General features: G+C 49.4%; 3 protein-coding genes across 3 annotated transcripts, besides 3 other annotated features; 1 reads left to right on the top strand and 2 right to left on the bottom strand.

The window, feature by feature from the left end:
- Nucleotides 1-420: part of a sequence feature (contig 1.11 767..61200(-1)) that runs on past the window's edge.
- On the bottom strand, nt 309-1,536 carry ppm1 (protein C-terminal leucine carboxyl O-methyltransferase ppm1; the record flags this gene model as incomplete). The annotated part of the gene is made up of 2 exons (XM_863727.2): nt 309-1,207; nt 1,287-1,536. The coding sequence occupies 2 exons, from the start codon at nt 1,534-1,536 to the stop codon at nt 309-311; spliced, it is 1,149 nt and encodes a 382-aa protein (XP_868820.2).
- Nucleotides 421-11,161: a sequence feature (contig 1.180 1..10741(1)).
- On the bottom strand, nt 1,694-7,053 carry ANIA_09437 (ubiquitin-protein ligase RKR1; the record flags this gene model as incomplete). The annotated part of the gene is made up of 8 exons (XM_050613325.1): nt 1,694-2,325; nt 2,376-2,675; nt 2,727-3,100; nt 3,152-3,571; nt 3,624-4,468; nt 4,531-6,256; nt 6,310-6,703; nt 6,754-7,053. The coding sequence occupies 8 exons, from the start codon at nt 7,051-7,053 to the stop codon at nt 1,804-1,806; spliced, it is 4,881 nt and encodes a 1,626-aa protein (XP_050469151.1). The 3' UTR covers nt 1,694-1,803.
- ANIA_09436 (TFIIH/NER complex ATP-dependent 5'-3' DNA helicase subunit RAD3) lies at nt 7,390-9,932 on the top strand (the record flags this gene model as incomplete). Its single annotated transcript, XM_050613324.1, has 4 exons — nt 7,390-7,406; nt 7,465-7,921; nt 7,973-8,089; nt 8,148-9,932. 4 exons carry the CDS (start codon nt 7,390-7,392, stop codon nt 9,930-9,932), a joined length of 2,376 nt encoding a protein of 791 aa, XP_050469150.1.
- Nucleotides 11,162-15,512: part of a sequence feature (contig 1.12 753..174100(-1)) that runs on past the window's edge.

The following is a 15,512-nucleotide window of genomic DNA, read 5'->3' as shown; positions in this document are numbered from 1 at the left end:
AATCGCACAATGTACACTCAACAAGCAGTGTTCTGTAACAGAGCCTAGACCGGGCAGATCGACCGTTCTCCTACCAGGATCCGACACTCAAACTTTGAAAGGGGGCCACCTGGTCAGCCTTACTTTGTGATGTTGAGAGATTAACGCAGTGTTGACCCGAGTCGGAGATGGTGATGTTGGAACGCTAGCGGGTCTGTGCCAATAGTCGCTGCTAGCCCAAGTGCGGCGGAGCAGATCCGGCTGTGCGCCGTGGTCCCTTAGGGCCTTCGCCAACGCCTCTGCCGAGCGCAATATTACAGTCAATCGAATCACTCCTCCGCGGATTGGCCGTCTAGGTCTCCCCAGCCGGTGAACCGAGTGCTGCCCTTTCGCCATCCCCATGCAACACAGTAATGCTGCGCCAGCAACTTCCACTCCTCGACCTCGTCCAGCATCTCCAATGCTGCCACGCGCTCTTTCTCCTCTTCAGCCACCCACCGCTCCCACAGGAAATCCACGTCCGCGGCCGCTTGGCCCCCGTTAAAGCCGTGCTCGCGCAGCCGCTGCCGCTGCGCCCCCAATGACGCATACTGGTGAAGCGTCTGGAGCTGGATCCCGCGAGTCGCAAGGTTGGCGACCATTGTCCGCCCGAACGCGTCGTCAGGCCGGATCGGCTCGTAGAGGACCAGAGCCAGTGTCTCGGTCTCCTGCGACGCCGGGAACAGTGTATGCGTGAAATAACGCACCACCCCGGCAGCGTCGTTTGGAGAAAGGTATATCAGGCAGCACTCGGATAGTAGTAACGTAGGAAGCGTCGTGTCCACGAAGTCCTGCAGTCGACGGCCCGGATCCTGTCCCGTCGACTTATCGCCTTCGCCTTTCTGCGCGAGCGTTCGTAGATCAACGGCATGGATATGGTAGGCGGGAGAGTGCAGTTCATCTCCTTCATTCGAGATACTGACCTGCGACTGTCCCAGCACTCGCTGTAGCAGCGGTGTGCCCTGAATTGCTTTGATCTTCGCGGTATTGTTGACGGCAAAATCGATCTCATGGTAGATGATGTCCAGCGCCGGGCGCAAGGACAAAAGCCGGAAGACCCTCGTATCAGACCCAGCACCCAGCGAGATAATCTGCTTCTTCTTCAATTTCCAAGTAGGATCTGAGTCCGCCTTTAGACCTAGAAAACTCGCGACAAGTTGGTCGATCGCCGTGGTGCGCACATAGGTTCCTGTCAATTTCGCATGATCTCAATCAGCCCCATATTCCAGCTCATCAAGGGATTTACAAAATCATGAAGAACAACTCACCTCGGTTGATGATAGGAAGCCGTCTCATTTCCTGGCCCATAGGCGTTAATGCCCTCGCAAATGGATCCTCCAGGTACCCAAGTTCCACCGCGCTCAGCCGGGAGACGCTGGCGTCATTGTCTGTCCCCTGCACCACTCGGTCTTTGTTTCCTGAGCTGGAGGAACTGTCAGGGCCACCACGAGCTCGAAATCGACCGCGGCCGCCGCCGCGGCGCAAGGTGTTGAGGTTAGGAATTTGGGGAGCTGACATGGCGGGGTCATGATGAAGCTTGGTTGGAGAGTGGTGGGGATGTTGAACGGCGGTACTGCAGGTGGGAGCTGAGGCGGGGCTGAAGGCACATTATCAAACATATTAGGATTTCATTACCGCTTACTTTATAGCTTCAATTCACGACTCGGGAGCTTTAGATGTCTATCATGGTTTCATTCCTCATCATACTAAATCTAATGCTACAGCTCGTCCCAAATCGCGTAAACCAGCCTGTCTTGTATCTATACCAAAACTCGTAGAAACACATCAAGCAAACGTGAACTGGTTTCGGCACAGTGGGCAAGTGCTCTGGTTACTGCTCTTGAACCATCGGTAAAGACATACCGAGTGGAAGGCATTTTTACACGTTGCGCAGCGCTTATTGGGCGTCTGCATGTCGGTCGAGATGACTGAGTAACAAATAGCGCACTCGCTCTGGCCCTTGAGCGCGCCCTGAACGTTTCGGCGGAATGCCAGCAATCCGTCTTCTAGGTTGCCATTGGCAAACATGATCACTCCTTGGATGGTGAGGAGCCAGCTCTTCCACTTCCTCTCGTCTACCAATACTCGGCTTCGGCCAAAGACTTGTGCGGGGTGCAAGGGATAAGCAGCTGGGAGGGTTATCGATATCGAGACTGGTGGTGATTCCTCATCGACCGGAATGCTTGCAATAATTTCTGCTGTCTTCGACGAGACCTTGACGTTAAGTGCACGCTCTTCGTCCTGGTCCTGCGTGGACATCCATTGGTTCACTCTTTCTAGCGCATCCTCAATGACCAGCGGTGAGATCTGTGTCGGTGTCAGTCATGTACCTGTGAAGGAAATGCTACGGCGCATACCGATTTCTCCGTCCAAGTTTCAACAGGGCCCTTGATACGCTTTTTTGCGTCGATCCACCAGGCTTTGGTCAAGTTGGCAAGATGCCTCAGACACAAAAAGTACAAGTGAACAAGCAACCATTGGATCTCCTTCTCATAGCTTTCAGACATGTCTAACTCGAAAGAGCGGATGTCGAACTTAGACGCATCCACAAGCTTTCCATGGCCCTTCTGGAGGAAATCAAACATGAAATCCAGTAACGATGGCAAAACATCGTGTTCTTTGATATTAGATGCGTACTGTTCTTGGAGAGTGAAAGACTACAAATTCATTAGCGCGGCTGCTTCTCTTAACGCAGAGCGAACACATACAGCGTTCACAAAGTGGTCGAAGACCAATCTCCAGCTCAGAAGATACGAGCGTATGTCGGCCCAGGTCCTCTCATCTCCATACGACAGGGAAATTGACTCCATAGTTGGCGCTCCAAGTAGCAGGGATATCAGCTCATATGGGAGCTTGGCCTCTGTCTTTGACAAGGCCACATCAAAGGACACTTGCTCTTGTGCAGTTGGAATGTACTGATGAAGGAGGGTGTATGCGGTGTGCTGGATAAGAAGGCTATGAGCAGTCAGTAAAGGATAATACCTACTGACGTCTTCAAGGTTCCTTGTTGGCATGATCTTTATCAAGCGACACAGACGTTGGACAGTGAGGTCCCTTGGTAGGTGGAAGGTAGTCGAGGAGTCTATCAAATCAGTATGGATCACAACTAAACCAACTCGAACGGATGACTAACCGAATTTCCATAGAGTTGATGTCAAACCGTCAAAGAGTTTTGTTTTTCGGTCAGCCCAGGCATCCTTCACGTCGTCATTAGTGTCTTCATCCTTCACTATCAACTCCAAGCTGCTGAAGAGTCTGAAAGACGAGTTTAGTACTGTCAAGGCGCCATCCCCTCCACTGGTGGCTCGCCATGTTGCACAAAGAATCTCAAAGCACTCTTCCCAGTGCGGGCCATACATTTCCTTTACCCAGGGGAGCGCGAGAGTAAGACTCTTGAATATCTCTGCTTGGAGGCCCAGAGAAAGCTGCTCTGACTGAAGGCATTTAATCAAGTGTTTCACAAAGAATATTAAACGCTGAGTAGGCATGGACTCCAGTGGGTTAACCTCATCATCAGAGAGAAGTAAGTTGAGTAGAGCTAGTTTTCGAAGCCCTTCCTCAAGTCAGTCAACCATTCTCGGAACAAGGAAATAGGAATCACTAACCATTTGCCGACTCATCTTCAACTTTCAAACCAGTTGAGTCTGCCACAAATTCATTGCAGACTCTGATACCAGCAGGGTTAGATAACATAGAACGACGTAGGACAGCGACCCAGCTAGCAGAGCGGATAGCATTGCCTGTTCGAAGTTCTTTGCACAATTGTCCGACGGCCTCAGAAGAGTAACCCATAGCGGACGGGTCCATGTCATTCATAAGTTTCGCGAAGGCTTCTCCAACCCGATATGCTGCAGGAGAGGTGTCGTCCAGTCCCTCGAGCTTAGCTTTCCAGACAGATGAAAGCGTAGATGCAATGGTCACCTCCGTGGAATGGACGTGCTGAGTCGACGAGCGCCAACTACAAATAATCTTCCGCGCCTCGTTAACGATGTCGCGATAATCCTCACGCAGCTCATGAGTCAAAGGTCCCGCAATATGATTGTATTTCTCGATGTCGAGGTCGTCTTCGATGAGCTGCACCGCCAGAGGCAAGTTAGAGAACAAGACCTCCAAGCTTTCCTGGTCAAGGTGCTCATTGAAGTTAAACAAAGACATCATTCGGACAGTAAATTGGGCAAGTCGGAATGCAGCCGAGCATTGGTTTGAATCGCGTTTAATGTCTTCAAAACGCTTGGACAGTGACTCTGGTACATCGCAATTTACCAAGTGCACAACACCTGAAAGCGGGCTTGTGATAGCTGTGGCTGAACGTGGCGGTAAGTCAAGGAAAGGTCCCAATGTTTCCTGCCATATTTGTTGAGATGGAAGTACATCCCTAGCGACCTGGGATAAATTCTCGGGTTCGCAACTGCGCAGCAATTCTTCACCGATATCCAGCAATGATTCAATCCTTCTTAAATCAGTCTTCTAGGCCAAGAGAAATAACAGAAGGAACCAGCACAGATCACTTACGATAAAGACTCGTCATTGGCATGAGCCAAACTCTCCTGCAAGATCTCGAGGCTTGCTTTGGTGCTTGTTCCTCCGACACCAGACTTTTTCATCTGGCTGAGCAATGAATGTGAGAGGCTAGAAATCTCTTCTGATGGCGACTCCGTTAGGAACAATAACTTTCCAGTTAGTTTCGAACCCTGGCTTCCAGACTGAAATCTTTTGGCCGCACTGGGAACAGAAGATACTATCTGCATTAGCCCATGCAGGGTATCAGGAACTTTATCGTCCACGGACAGATTTTCGAGTAGAGAAAGGAAAATTGAGTCTTCTAACTCTCCTTCACTGGTCGGGTTCTGCAAGGCGGAGATAATGACGGACCAGTGCAACTGACTCCCTTTACAGGCCAGTTCTAGAGCCCGGATGATAACCGGGCCAAGAATCTCCTTGTCCACTTCGTTAAAGTCAAGGCTTGAAAGAAGTTTCTGGACAGCGGTTGCATTGGTCATTACATTTTCCAGCTGCGCAACCCGCTTAACAAGCTCTTCAAAGCTGGAGGAGAAACCAGGCCAAGTGCGGCAAAGCAAAATGATTGAAATCAACCGGTCACCGCTAGGAGAGAATAGAAGCTCTGGCGCATCTTTTTGAATGAAATTCAGAAGTTCCTGCGAGTGCTGCCCGATCTGTGGAACTTTGCGCACAACTTCTTCTACAACCGCCGTTGCTCCATAGGGCTTGCCATTTCGAGACCGGAGTACATCCAAACAGCTATTTAGTAGTCTCAAGTTTAGGCTTTCAAGTGTGTGCAATGCTTTTGGCTCTAGATCTTTGTCGGCAAGGCGTACTAGTAAAGACGCTTCTAGAGAAAAAAGACGCTCGGCTTGAGCACATACCGCATCCTGCGAAGACTTGAAATCCTTCGATTGTTCGGGTGACGAAAGTCGGACAGCTTCGAGTAAGCCCTCAGACAGCTTCGTCCATAACTCGTTGAACGCGACCTCATAGCCAAACGAAAACAGAGCGGTCAAATATTCAGTGCAAATGGCTTCTGAAGATTGCATCGGGAGAGACCATCGAGATGCCTCCTGCTCGGACCTCACGTACTGCACTATCAACGGAGAAAGCTCCCCTTGCAGAAGCTCAATCGTGTCCTGATCTGATAGACCCTGGGCTAGCCACATGGCAGTTTCCACATAAATTTTCCAGCCCAGCGTTCGGTTTTGTGGGGGTTCCTCTCGTGAGCTCAGGCCCTCGTGTATTGCTTCCATCAGTGCCCTCGCACTCGATAATCCAATGGCATCATCACTAGGACCGTTAGAATCAAGCTGTGCTAGCGTTTGCATCGGGACCAGCTGTAGTAATTGGTATATGTTGGACCAGAAAAGCCCCGGACTGCCTTGAGATCCCTTACGTATGTACTGGAGCAGTCTTTTCGAAGGGGATGTCTTCCCAGAGTAGTCATCGGTCCATATCTGGGGGCGTGCAGACGTCACATGCAGTAAAGCTTCTGACAAGTCAGAGGCAGAGCCTATCTGTGTAATGTGTAGTGACTTTCCCAGTAGGGCTGCGCTAACCATTTTCCAATCCAGTTCTTCAGGTTCTCCGGAGACAACAGTCCGAATAAGGATGTACATTGAACGACGAACGAAAGGATCATCATGATAGCAGAATGTCCATAGTGACTTGCTTCCAAGGATTGTTTCAATCTTCGCAAGGTTACTTTGACGGTCCTCTCTTGTAGTGTTTCCTAGTACTATTGTCAGCGACATCCTTCATGAATGTGATACGATATGAGCGAACCTAGAATCCGGTTTAACAGCAGAATGGCGGTCCCTACCACACGGGCATACTTTGCCTCTGCATCCTCGGGCTTGACTGTCCTTTCATCGCTCAGGGTCAGAGGTGTCTGCTGAAGAATGACATCATCAACAAAGTCAAGAATCGGACTCTGAAAGACCTTCCAGACGGCGTTCCTCTTCTCATCAGTGGAGAAAACGCGCGTTATAGACTCCACGGCAGTCTGGTGAACTGGTTTATCATTATCATAAACCCCAGCCAGCCACGCCCCAACTACTTTGGGCAAAAATCGGGCAAACCGCTTCCCAACGAGGCTAGCAATCAACCCTTGGGCCGAGTGTGCGGACTGTCTCACTCGGCGATACAGATCAATTGATGCCCTTGGGTATATTCTGATCTGGCCGATGTTAGGCTTCGAAGTAGTGTTTTTTATGGAAATAAACTCACCCAAGCCTCTAAGAACCCATCATCAAGTGTACCATCATTTGCAGCTACACTGGAAACGAAAGACTTTATATCGTCTATAGCTTTCGTCCTGGTCACATCATCCTTCTTCAGAAAGTTTTTGAAAGCAATCGCCAGTTGAGGGTCCGATATCCGGGACAAATCCGGCGGCTCAGTCACATATGTAAGGGAAGACAGCTCTCTTCCCTGACCCGACACAGATGATGAGAACCCTCCAAAGCCCCCAAAGGTGCCAGCAGCAGCACGGCTGCTCGACGCTTGAGATTTGAACTTTTTGCTCATAGCAATAATGTGGGGTAGCGGGGTTGTATGGAGGAAGAAAGCCGGCCGGTTGAAGGGCAGAAACGAGAAAAATAAGATTAGAATGAGAACCGAACTCAACCAAGTGGTTCCTCTCGAATCAGTGTCATCCCAGCTAGTGAATCGCTTCTATGTTGGCAACTGCTCAAGTCAGTAGTGACGGTTCTGGCGGAGCCTTATCGGGAATTAAGCACGTGATCTGGTGTCATCGACCGCCCAGAAGGGAAAAGCTCAACGCGGTCTGGGTCTCCGGCCAGAAGCTCCCACGCATTCTGACGCCAGGCTCTGATCTATCTAGCTTCAAGCTTGTCCGGCGCAATGAAATTTTTCATTGAGTAAGTGCTACATACGCGTAAGGAGTTACAGTATCTAATATTGTTTCTCGATCTATAGTGATCTCCCGGTCCTTTTCCCGTACCCTCGTATATACCCCGAACAATATGCCTACATGTGTGATCTTAAGAAGACCCTCGATGCCGGGGGTCACTGCGTTCTCGAGATGCCTTCGGGTACTGGAAAGACGGTTACATTGCTGTCGCTGATTGTTGCCTACCAGCAACACTATCCAGAGCACAGGAAACTCATATACTGTTCTCGAACAATGTCCGAGATCGAGAAAGCGTTAGCAGAGCTAAGGGAGCTGATGAAGTTTCGTTCTGAACAATTAGGATATACTGAGGACTTTCGTGCTTTGGGCTTGACTAGTCGAAAAAACTTGTGTCTGCACCCATCCGTCAAACGGGAGAAAAGCGGCACGGTGGTTGACGCTCGATGCCGAAGTTTAACTGCCGGTTTCGTCAAGGAAAAGAAGGAAAAGGGCGAAGACGTCGAGTTGTGTGTATATCACGAGGTATGAAACGGAACTGCTCATTGTATGGAGTGCGCAGCTGATTTTATCCAGAATCTAGACCTTCTCGAGCCCCATAACCTCGTACCCCCGGGCGTGTTTACACTTGATGGCCTGTTAAACTACGGGGAGCAACATAAACAATGCCCTTATTTCTCTGCTCGGCGTATGGTAAGTCCACACCTAATGAGAGCGCACGTTTATTTATCAGCCCTTAACGCCAGTTCAGATGCCATATTGCAATGTTATCATTTACTCCTACCATTACCTCCTAGACCCGAAGATTGCCGAAAGGGTCTCTAAAGAATTCTCGAAAGACTGCATAGTGGTATTCGACGAGGCACACAATATTGATAACGTTTGCATTGAGTCGCTTAGCATTGATATAACGGAAGATTCATTGCGAAAAGCCACTCGGGGGGCAAACAACCTGGAGCGGAAGATCCAGGATGTAAAGAGTTCTGACGCAGAAAAGCTTAATAACGAATACATGAAACTCGTTGAGGGATTGCGGGAGGCTGAGCAGGCTAGAGACGAAGATCAATTCATTTCAAATCCCGTTCTTCCAGACGATCTGCTCAAAGAAGCTGTCCCAGGTAATATACGCAGGGCGGAGCATTTTGTTGCCTTCCTGAAGAGATTCATCGAATATCTCAAAACTCGAATGAAAGTCACTCACACCATCTCAGAAACGCCGCTTTCTTTTCTAAATCATGTTAAGGAATTGACTTTTATTGAGCGGAAGCCACTGAGGTTTTGCGCGGAACGCTTAACGTCACTAGTTCGGACACTGGAGCTCATCAATATAGAGGATTATCAACCACTCCAAGAGGTAGCGACGTTCGCAACCCTGGTTTCGACTTACGACAAAGGCTTCCTCTTGATCTTAGAACCTTTCGAATCAGAGGCGGCAACAGTCCCAAATCCAGTCCTACATTTTACATGTTTGGACGCCGCCATCGCTATTAAGCCTGTGTTCGATCGCTTCAGCTCTGTGGTCATTACGTCGGGTACCTTATCACCACTTGAGATGTATCCGAAGATGTTAGGATTTACGACTGTCATGCAAGAATCGTATAGTATGACCCTTGCCCGTCGATCTTTCCTTCCTATGATCGTGACTCGTGGATCGGACCAAGCACAGATTTCGTCTTCATTTCAAATCCGAAATGACCCTGGTGTCGTACGCAACTATGGAAACATAGTCCTTGAGTTCTCTCGCATAACTCCTGACGGAGTCGTCGTGTTTTTCCCATCCTATCTATACATGGAGTCAATTATCAGCATGTGGCAGGGTATGGGCATCCTCGACTCTATTTGGAACTATAAATTGATCCTTGTCGAAACTCCCGATGCCCAAGAATCATCATTAGCCCTAGAAACATACCGGACAGCATGTTGCAACGGCAGAGGTGCCTTGCTATTTTGCGTCGCACGAGGTAAAGTTTCCGAGGGTATCGATTTCGACCACCACTATGGCCGGGCTGTGCTATGCATCGGCGTTCCATTCCAATACACCGAGTCCCGCATTCTCAAAGCGAGGCTAGAATTTCTTCGGGAGAATTACCGCATCAGGGAAAATGATTTCCTTTCTTTCGATGCTATGCGGCATGCCGCTCAGTGTTTAGGTCGCGTCCTTCGAGGCAAAGACGACTACGGAATCATGGTCCTCGCCGACCGGCGGTTCCAAAAGAAACGAAATCAACTTCCCAAGTGGATTAGTCAGGCGCTTTTGGAGAGTGAAACGAATCTCAGTACGGATATGGCAGTGGCGACTGCAAAGAACTTTCTGCGCACCATGGCTCAGCCGTTCAAAGCTAAAGATCAAGAAGGTATCTCCACATGGAGTCTTGCGGACTTGGAGAGACATCGTCAGAAACAGATACAAGAGCAGGAGAGACTACAGCGGGAAACTTTCGCTCAGGGGGATAGAACGAACGGTTCTCGCAACGGAGCGGGAGATGAGTTTGATGAAGGAATTGATGAGGATCTCATGATGTTGGATGCGCAGTGAGCTTAAATGTCAACTCCTGCTTGCGCATGTCCTGTACTCTACTATTTTGTCCTTGAGAAGAAAGCTGGGAATGACTTGCATGATACCAAGGGTGTCTGGCGTTGGCTTAACTAGGGATTTAGAAGTCCATCATCTTATTCAAGCATATTTCAGATTCTATCTAATCGTCATCAGCTATAAAATGCTTATTAAATGATAGGAAACTTTTATTTCCGCTGAGACAAAACTCCGTAGTTCATGGGACACATCAGAACAAAACTGCGTATAAACGATTGGAGGGCCCTGAGAAACATGTACATCGGCTAGGCAAAGAAACAGAAACCATGATAAATCTATAAAACATACACGAACCACATCTAAGCCACAGGAGCAAGAACGTCAAAGGCACCAGTGCCAACATTTCCAGTGCGGCCGACAACGATTCTACTACTGGGGTTGTTGAGGTTGTCCCAGTCGCGTTCCAAAACCGCCTCCTTGAGGAAACCAACGGTAGTCTCAAAACTCATCTTAGCCAGGGGCGAAGAGATATCTTTGACCAACTGGTTGCGGTTGAAAGCACGGAAGCCACCAGAGTGCGTCATAACGTCACCGATCAGATTCAAGTGGCGGTTGTCCACGGAGATACTGTGGCCCTTGAAAACGGCGTCCATTTCCCGAACAATGGACGCGCGAGCGGCTTCAACACCATAGTGAATGCGCATATGCTCGATGGAGTTCGTGTAGATGGTGTGGGGCTCGATAATGTCTTGGTAGTCGCGCATGGCAAGCAGGTTGACACCGTCGGTGACAACGCAGGCGGGCTCGCCCTTTGCCTTGTCCTCTTCAACGAATGTACAGTTTCCGAGGCCGGGGATTGACTGAATGACTGCACTGCGCGCGGCTGATTCAACCAGGGGTAGAAGGAGGAGCTTGGGGGTCGAGATGTCGTATTGTAGCTGAATTGTGCAGGACGAGCCCTTGTGCGGGTTGAACTTGAATTGCGTAACTTCCGCAAATTTGCCTCTCACATCGTCCTCGCGCAACCTTGAATCCTTTGTGTGGCCTTCGTCGTCGGATTCTGCGTCAGAAGATCCGTCCATTCGGACGTCAGGGTTTTCGCCCATATCTTCGTCTTCGTCTTCGCGGGTATCTGTCTGTCGCACCATTCTTTCCTCGTCCTCCTCAGGGCCTTCGTATGAGACCGGGTTCGACCTGTTCTGAGCTCCGCGAGCCCGTTTAGCATCATCCTCGTCGTCTTCAACATCATCCTCAGGCGGTTGTTCTTCATCGTCACGACCCCTGGGGACTTCCTGGATTGTGCCAACGGAAACGCCAACCTCAGGCTGTGCCGCTGAGTTGGTTAGAGTCTTCTCATCATGCCGCTTCTTAAGCTCGGACTTTGTCAGCTTAACAAGCCTGGGTATGAACTTGTTCTGCAGAGTCGATTGCACATCCCGAATGGTGATAGCGTACTCCGCAGTATATTCTTCCGCAGGGAAGAACGTGATCTCAATGTCATAAATTTTTGCCTTTGTGCTAGCAGAAGAAATGCTCTCTCTGACCTGCACTTTATCGACGACTTCAGCGATGCTAAGCTTGCTGATAGCCTTTGCGAACCTTTCGCCGTGCTCGCGAGGTAACTCCCTATTCAAAATCAGGGTCATTGTCGGAGTCATTATTTCCTTGCTGGCAGTCATAACAATCTCACGAAGTCGTGGAATACCGAGCGTGACGTTCTTTGCGGAGTGTCCAGCTAAGTGAAACGTGTTCAGTGTCATTTGAGTTGACGGTTCACCGATTGACTGTCCAGCCATAATTCCAACAGCCTCGCCGGGTTCGATAACTGAGTTCATATACTTCATATTCATCAAAGAGTTGAATGCCCGCTTGGTCAAGCTGGTTTCGATGCCTTTCTTCTTATCTTTAAGGAGTTTGCTCTTATTTTCATCCTCAAACTGTTGACAAAAACCTATTAGTCTATGTGGAACAATAAGTTGGTAGGGGCGAAACATACCTTCTTGAGGGCTTGGGCGAACGACTCGGATGTGCTACCGAGGTTACCCCCAGGATGGTAAAGAGCAAGAACCGGATCCATAGCATCCAGCTTTCCAGTCTTGCGAACCTTCTTCATTGCATCTTTGTGCCAGTTCGCCACCGCCTCTTTCTCCAGATTATTGTGGTGTTTCTTCAAGTTTACTTGCTCCATTATGGAGACGTGGTTCGACGCCAAAAATTCGAAGTCCTGCAGATGGACCTGTTTCGTGATATCAAGACCATCCTCTCCATACAGGAACTGGACAATAGACCCATCCGAAGATTCACGTACTGAGGAGTCGTACTCGGCTCGTAAGCCTTCCATACCCTTGATCAAGCAACGCTGCAGGTAACCAGATCGGGAAGTCTTGACCGCAGTATCAATCAGACCCTCACGACCGGCCATGGCGTGAAAATAGTATTCTTGGGGTTTAATACCGGTCAAGAATCGACCATAGACATATCCACCAGCCATCGGATTTGTGTCAAAAGCCCTAAAGCAAGGAAGAGTCTTACCACTGATCATAACGGGCACACGTCGACCTTCCAGAACTTGCTGACCCAGATTGCAAGAAATCAAATTTGCGTTCACTGCGGAACCTTTGGCTCCGGTGATGGTCATTGACTGCATCTGATTCCAGGGGAAAGGTTTTGCCAGACCCTTAGGAAGACAAGCCTTGGTGATCTCGGTCGAGAGCTGCGCCGATCGTGCGTTTGATACGCTATCGAGGCCGCTCTGCTTATCATCGTCCCGCAAGACTTCCTCAAGGCGTCGCCGTAATTCAGCATCCTCGTCTGGCACCTTGGTCTGATCGAGCGTCACGTATTTAAGCGCAACATCCCGGCCCATCTTCGGTGCCTCGGCAAGTTTCTCTTTACGCAAGCGATTTCCTTCCTCAGTTAAGCGGAGATCATCAATACCGCAAGTGAAAGCGCGCATGTTCAAAAACCTGGTCAGCAGCCGCCCCAGGATACTGAGCAACTTTCCTGCAACTGTGTGGCCGTAGACTTCGTGAATGGCGTCAATCAAACCACCTGCTGTAGGTCCAATCTGTTTCTTATCTAGAATTCCGCAAAGAAGCTCTCCATTCCTGAATATGACCTTGTCCTCCTCATTGCCCTCTCCCCATCGATCTCCTGGCGTTGAGGATTTGCTATTAAGGTTGAGTCCTGCTCTCCCGGGTGGCATAATATTCCTGAGAATTGTTGTGATCACCTGCTTACCAGTCCAAAGGGGCTTTGGCTTGATTATTGCGGGGTCGACGACTTGAATCCTTTCAGAAACTGTATGCGAATTTTCGGGTCTCAAACAACTGTACAATAGCTCGTGATAGTCCTCCCTGTCGAAAAAGGCGTCTCGACAAGTGAACCATGTAGCCATCGAAATGTGATCTTGAATTAAACCTCTAAGAGGCTTGCCCGAAGTCGCAACAAGATACTGGTGGTCTGCATCTGCGAGTGTCATAGCTTCCGTTCGGGCAAGTTCGTTCTGGGGGAAATGCATGTTCATTTCATCACCATCGAAATCGGCGTTATATGTGTTACAGTTAGCGTAATGCATTCGGATTGTCTTCTCGTTCGGAAGCACACGAGCCTTATGGCCCATGATGGAGGGTTTGTGTAGTGTCGGTTGTCGATTCATCAGGACAATGTCACCAGTGGTGAGGTGGCGGTAGACTTTCTTATTGCGTGAGCCCTTGATCCTCCAATTTGAAGGCGCAAGTAGCTGGTTGGCCAACGCTATCCGCTCGTCAAGGCTCTTGAATTTGAGATTGGTAACTTGTCCTAGCTCGTTTTCGATGGCCATAGCACCAGGATACTTGTCAGGTCCGTTGATGACAGCTTGCTTCAACTCCCAGAAGTTGTGGTTGGTAACAGGTTCAGGATAAGTCAATTTCATCGCGAACACCATCGGAACACCAATTTCATTAGTTTCGATGTTAGGATCGGGCGAAATAACACTGCGAGCCGCAAAGTTGACACGTTTACCCATCATGTTTTTTCTGAACAGACCCTCCTTCTTTTCCAGGATCTGTTTGATACCATTTGCAGACTTTGCTGCCGCAGACCCCGTCAGGCCGTTTCGGTCACGGTCAATCAAACCGTTTACAGTTTCCTGAAGTTGGACAATAGCATGGAGAAGATCACGGTAATCCCGAACACGAGTAGCGGAATCATTGCCGAGAGTCTGCCTGTCCTTACTGATTTGGTTGATGATGTCGCAATTCTTCAGAATTTGAGTTAAAGGTGTATTCTGTTGCGCTTCCATAATCGCACCTCCTTGTTGTTGTGCAGCAGGTCGATACTTGTTCGGCGGAACCAGAATATTCTTGATAAAGAACATGTCCGCAGTGACTTTAGAGTCTTTCATGGACGTAGGTCGAGAGTTATATACGAGGTTTAAAATTTCTGCCTCTTTTTCGAAGAGCAGAGTAATTGCCGCATGAACTTCGGATGATGGCATATATTGTTGCGTCTCACCAGCGCCTTGCTTCTTGCTTTCTGCCTGGGCTACAACAGCATTCCCGCGTGCAACTTCTTCCTCCGCGCCATGAGCCTCGGAGGTAACGCTAGCAGTATCAGAGACGTCGTTCGCGGGACCTTTCTTCTCTTTGACGTTGAGTTTCTTCGCTTGCTGGAGCAGAATCAAAGGATTCGGTATCTGCAGCCCTGCCTGTATCATGGCCGCTCGAGCCTTCTCCGTGAAGGGTTTGCGGAAAATTTTGGAGGCCCGATCCTTTCGATAGCCTGGAGAAATGCTACTCAATGAATCAGTTACTGGCCATAATCTCACAAGGTTAAATGGGTTCGAGTAGTAGCATACCCACTGCAATGGGCACACTTTTTGGCAGCCACTACATCCTTGAAGAATTCCTTGATCAATTCTCGCCTTTTCTCCATAGCCAGAGGATTCTTTTGCCCAGCCATCACGCTCTTCAGCAACCCAGCAGCCTGTGCCTCACGGATGCACTTTTTGACATAGGCATTTCTGCGAGAGATCACATCGTCATCATCCTCTTCTTCTTCGTCGTCGGATCCGCCAGCATCCTTGCCCTTCCTCGATTTCGGCGACGTCGCTCCCATAGAGTCGATGAATGCTACTTCTTGAACCAAGCCGTATTGTAAAAGGCGCAACTTGCAAGCGTAGATATTTATTTGGGTCCGGGACATCTGAAAGCGGTGACAGAAGACGCATTGCGCTCGTAGTAAGCGGTACAGCTGGTCTAGGTGTGTTACGTTGTAAACATGTACAGGAAGCTCGATGTGTCCAGGGTGGCCGGCGCAAGACCAAGAATTCATGCGACATGTCGTGCAGCTGTAGATGTTAGCTACGGCAAAAACTGTGTATGGGCGGAGATATAACACATACACATGGTCATTCCAAGCACCTAACGCAGTATCATATAAGCCACCAGGAACAGGATTGTTGAAAGAGTCGAGGGTTGGGGTATTGTGGATTCGCTTCACGGAGATCGCTTTGATATCCTCGTCGGAATAGACATCAAAGTTGATCCCCGCGATTGCGGAGGCCACGGGACGTGCGAAAGTGGCCATTGTCCCTGACGC

Source organism: Aspergillus nidulans, chromosome VIII (genome assembly GCF_000011425.1).
Source record: "Aspergillus nidulans FGSC A4 chromosome VIII".
Lineage (NCBI taxonomy): Eukaryota > Fungi > Ascomycota > Eurotiomycetes > Eurotiales > Aspergillaceae > Aspergillus > Aspergillus nidulans.
This window is presented reverse-complemented; position numbering and strand designations above follow the sequence as displayed.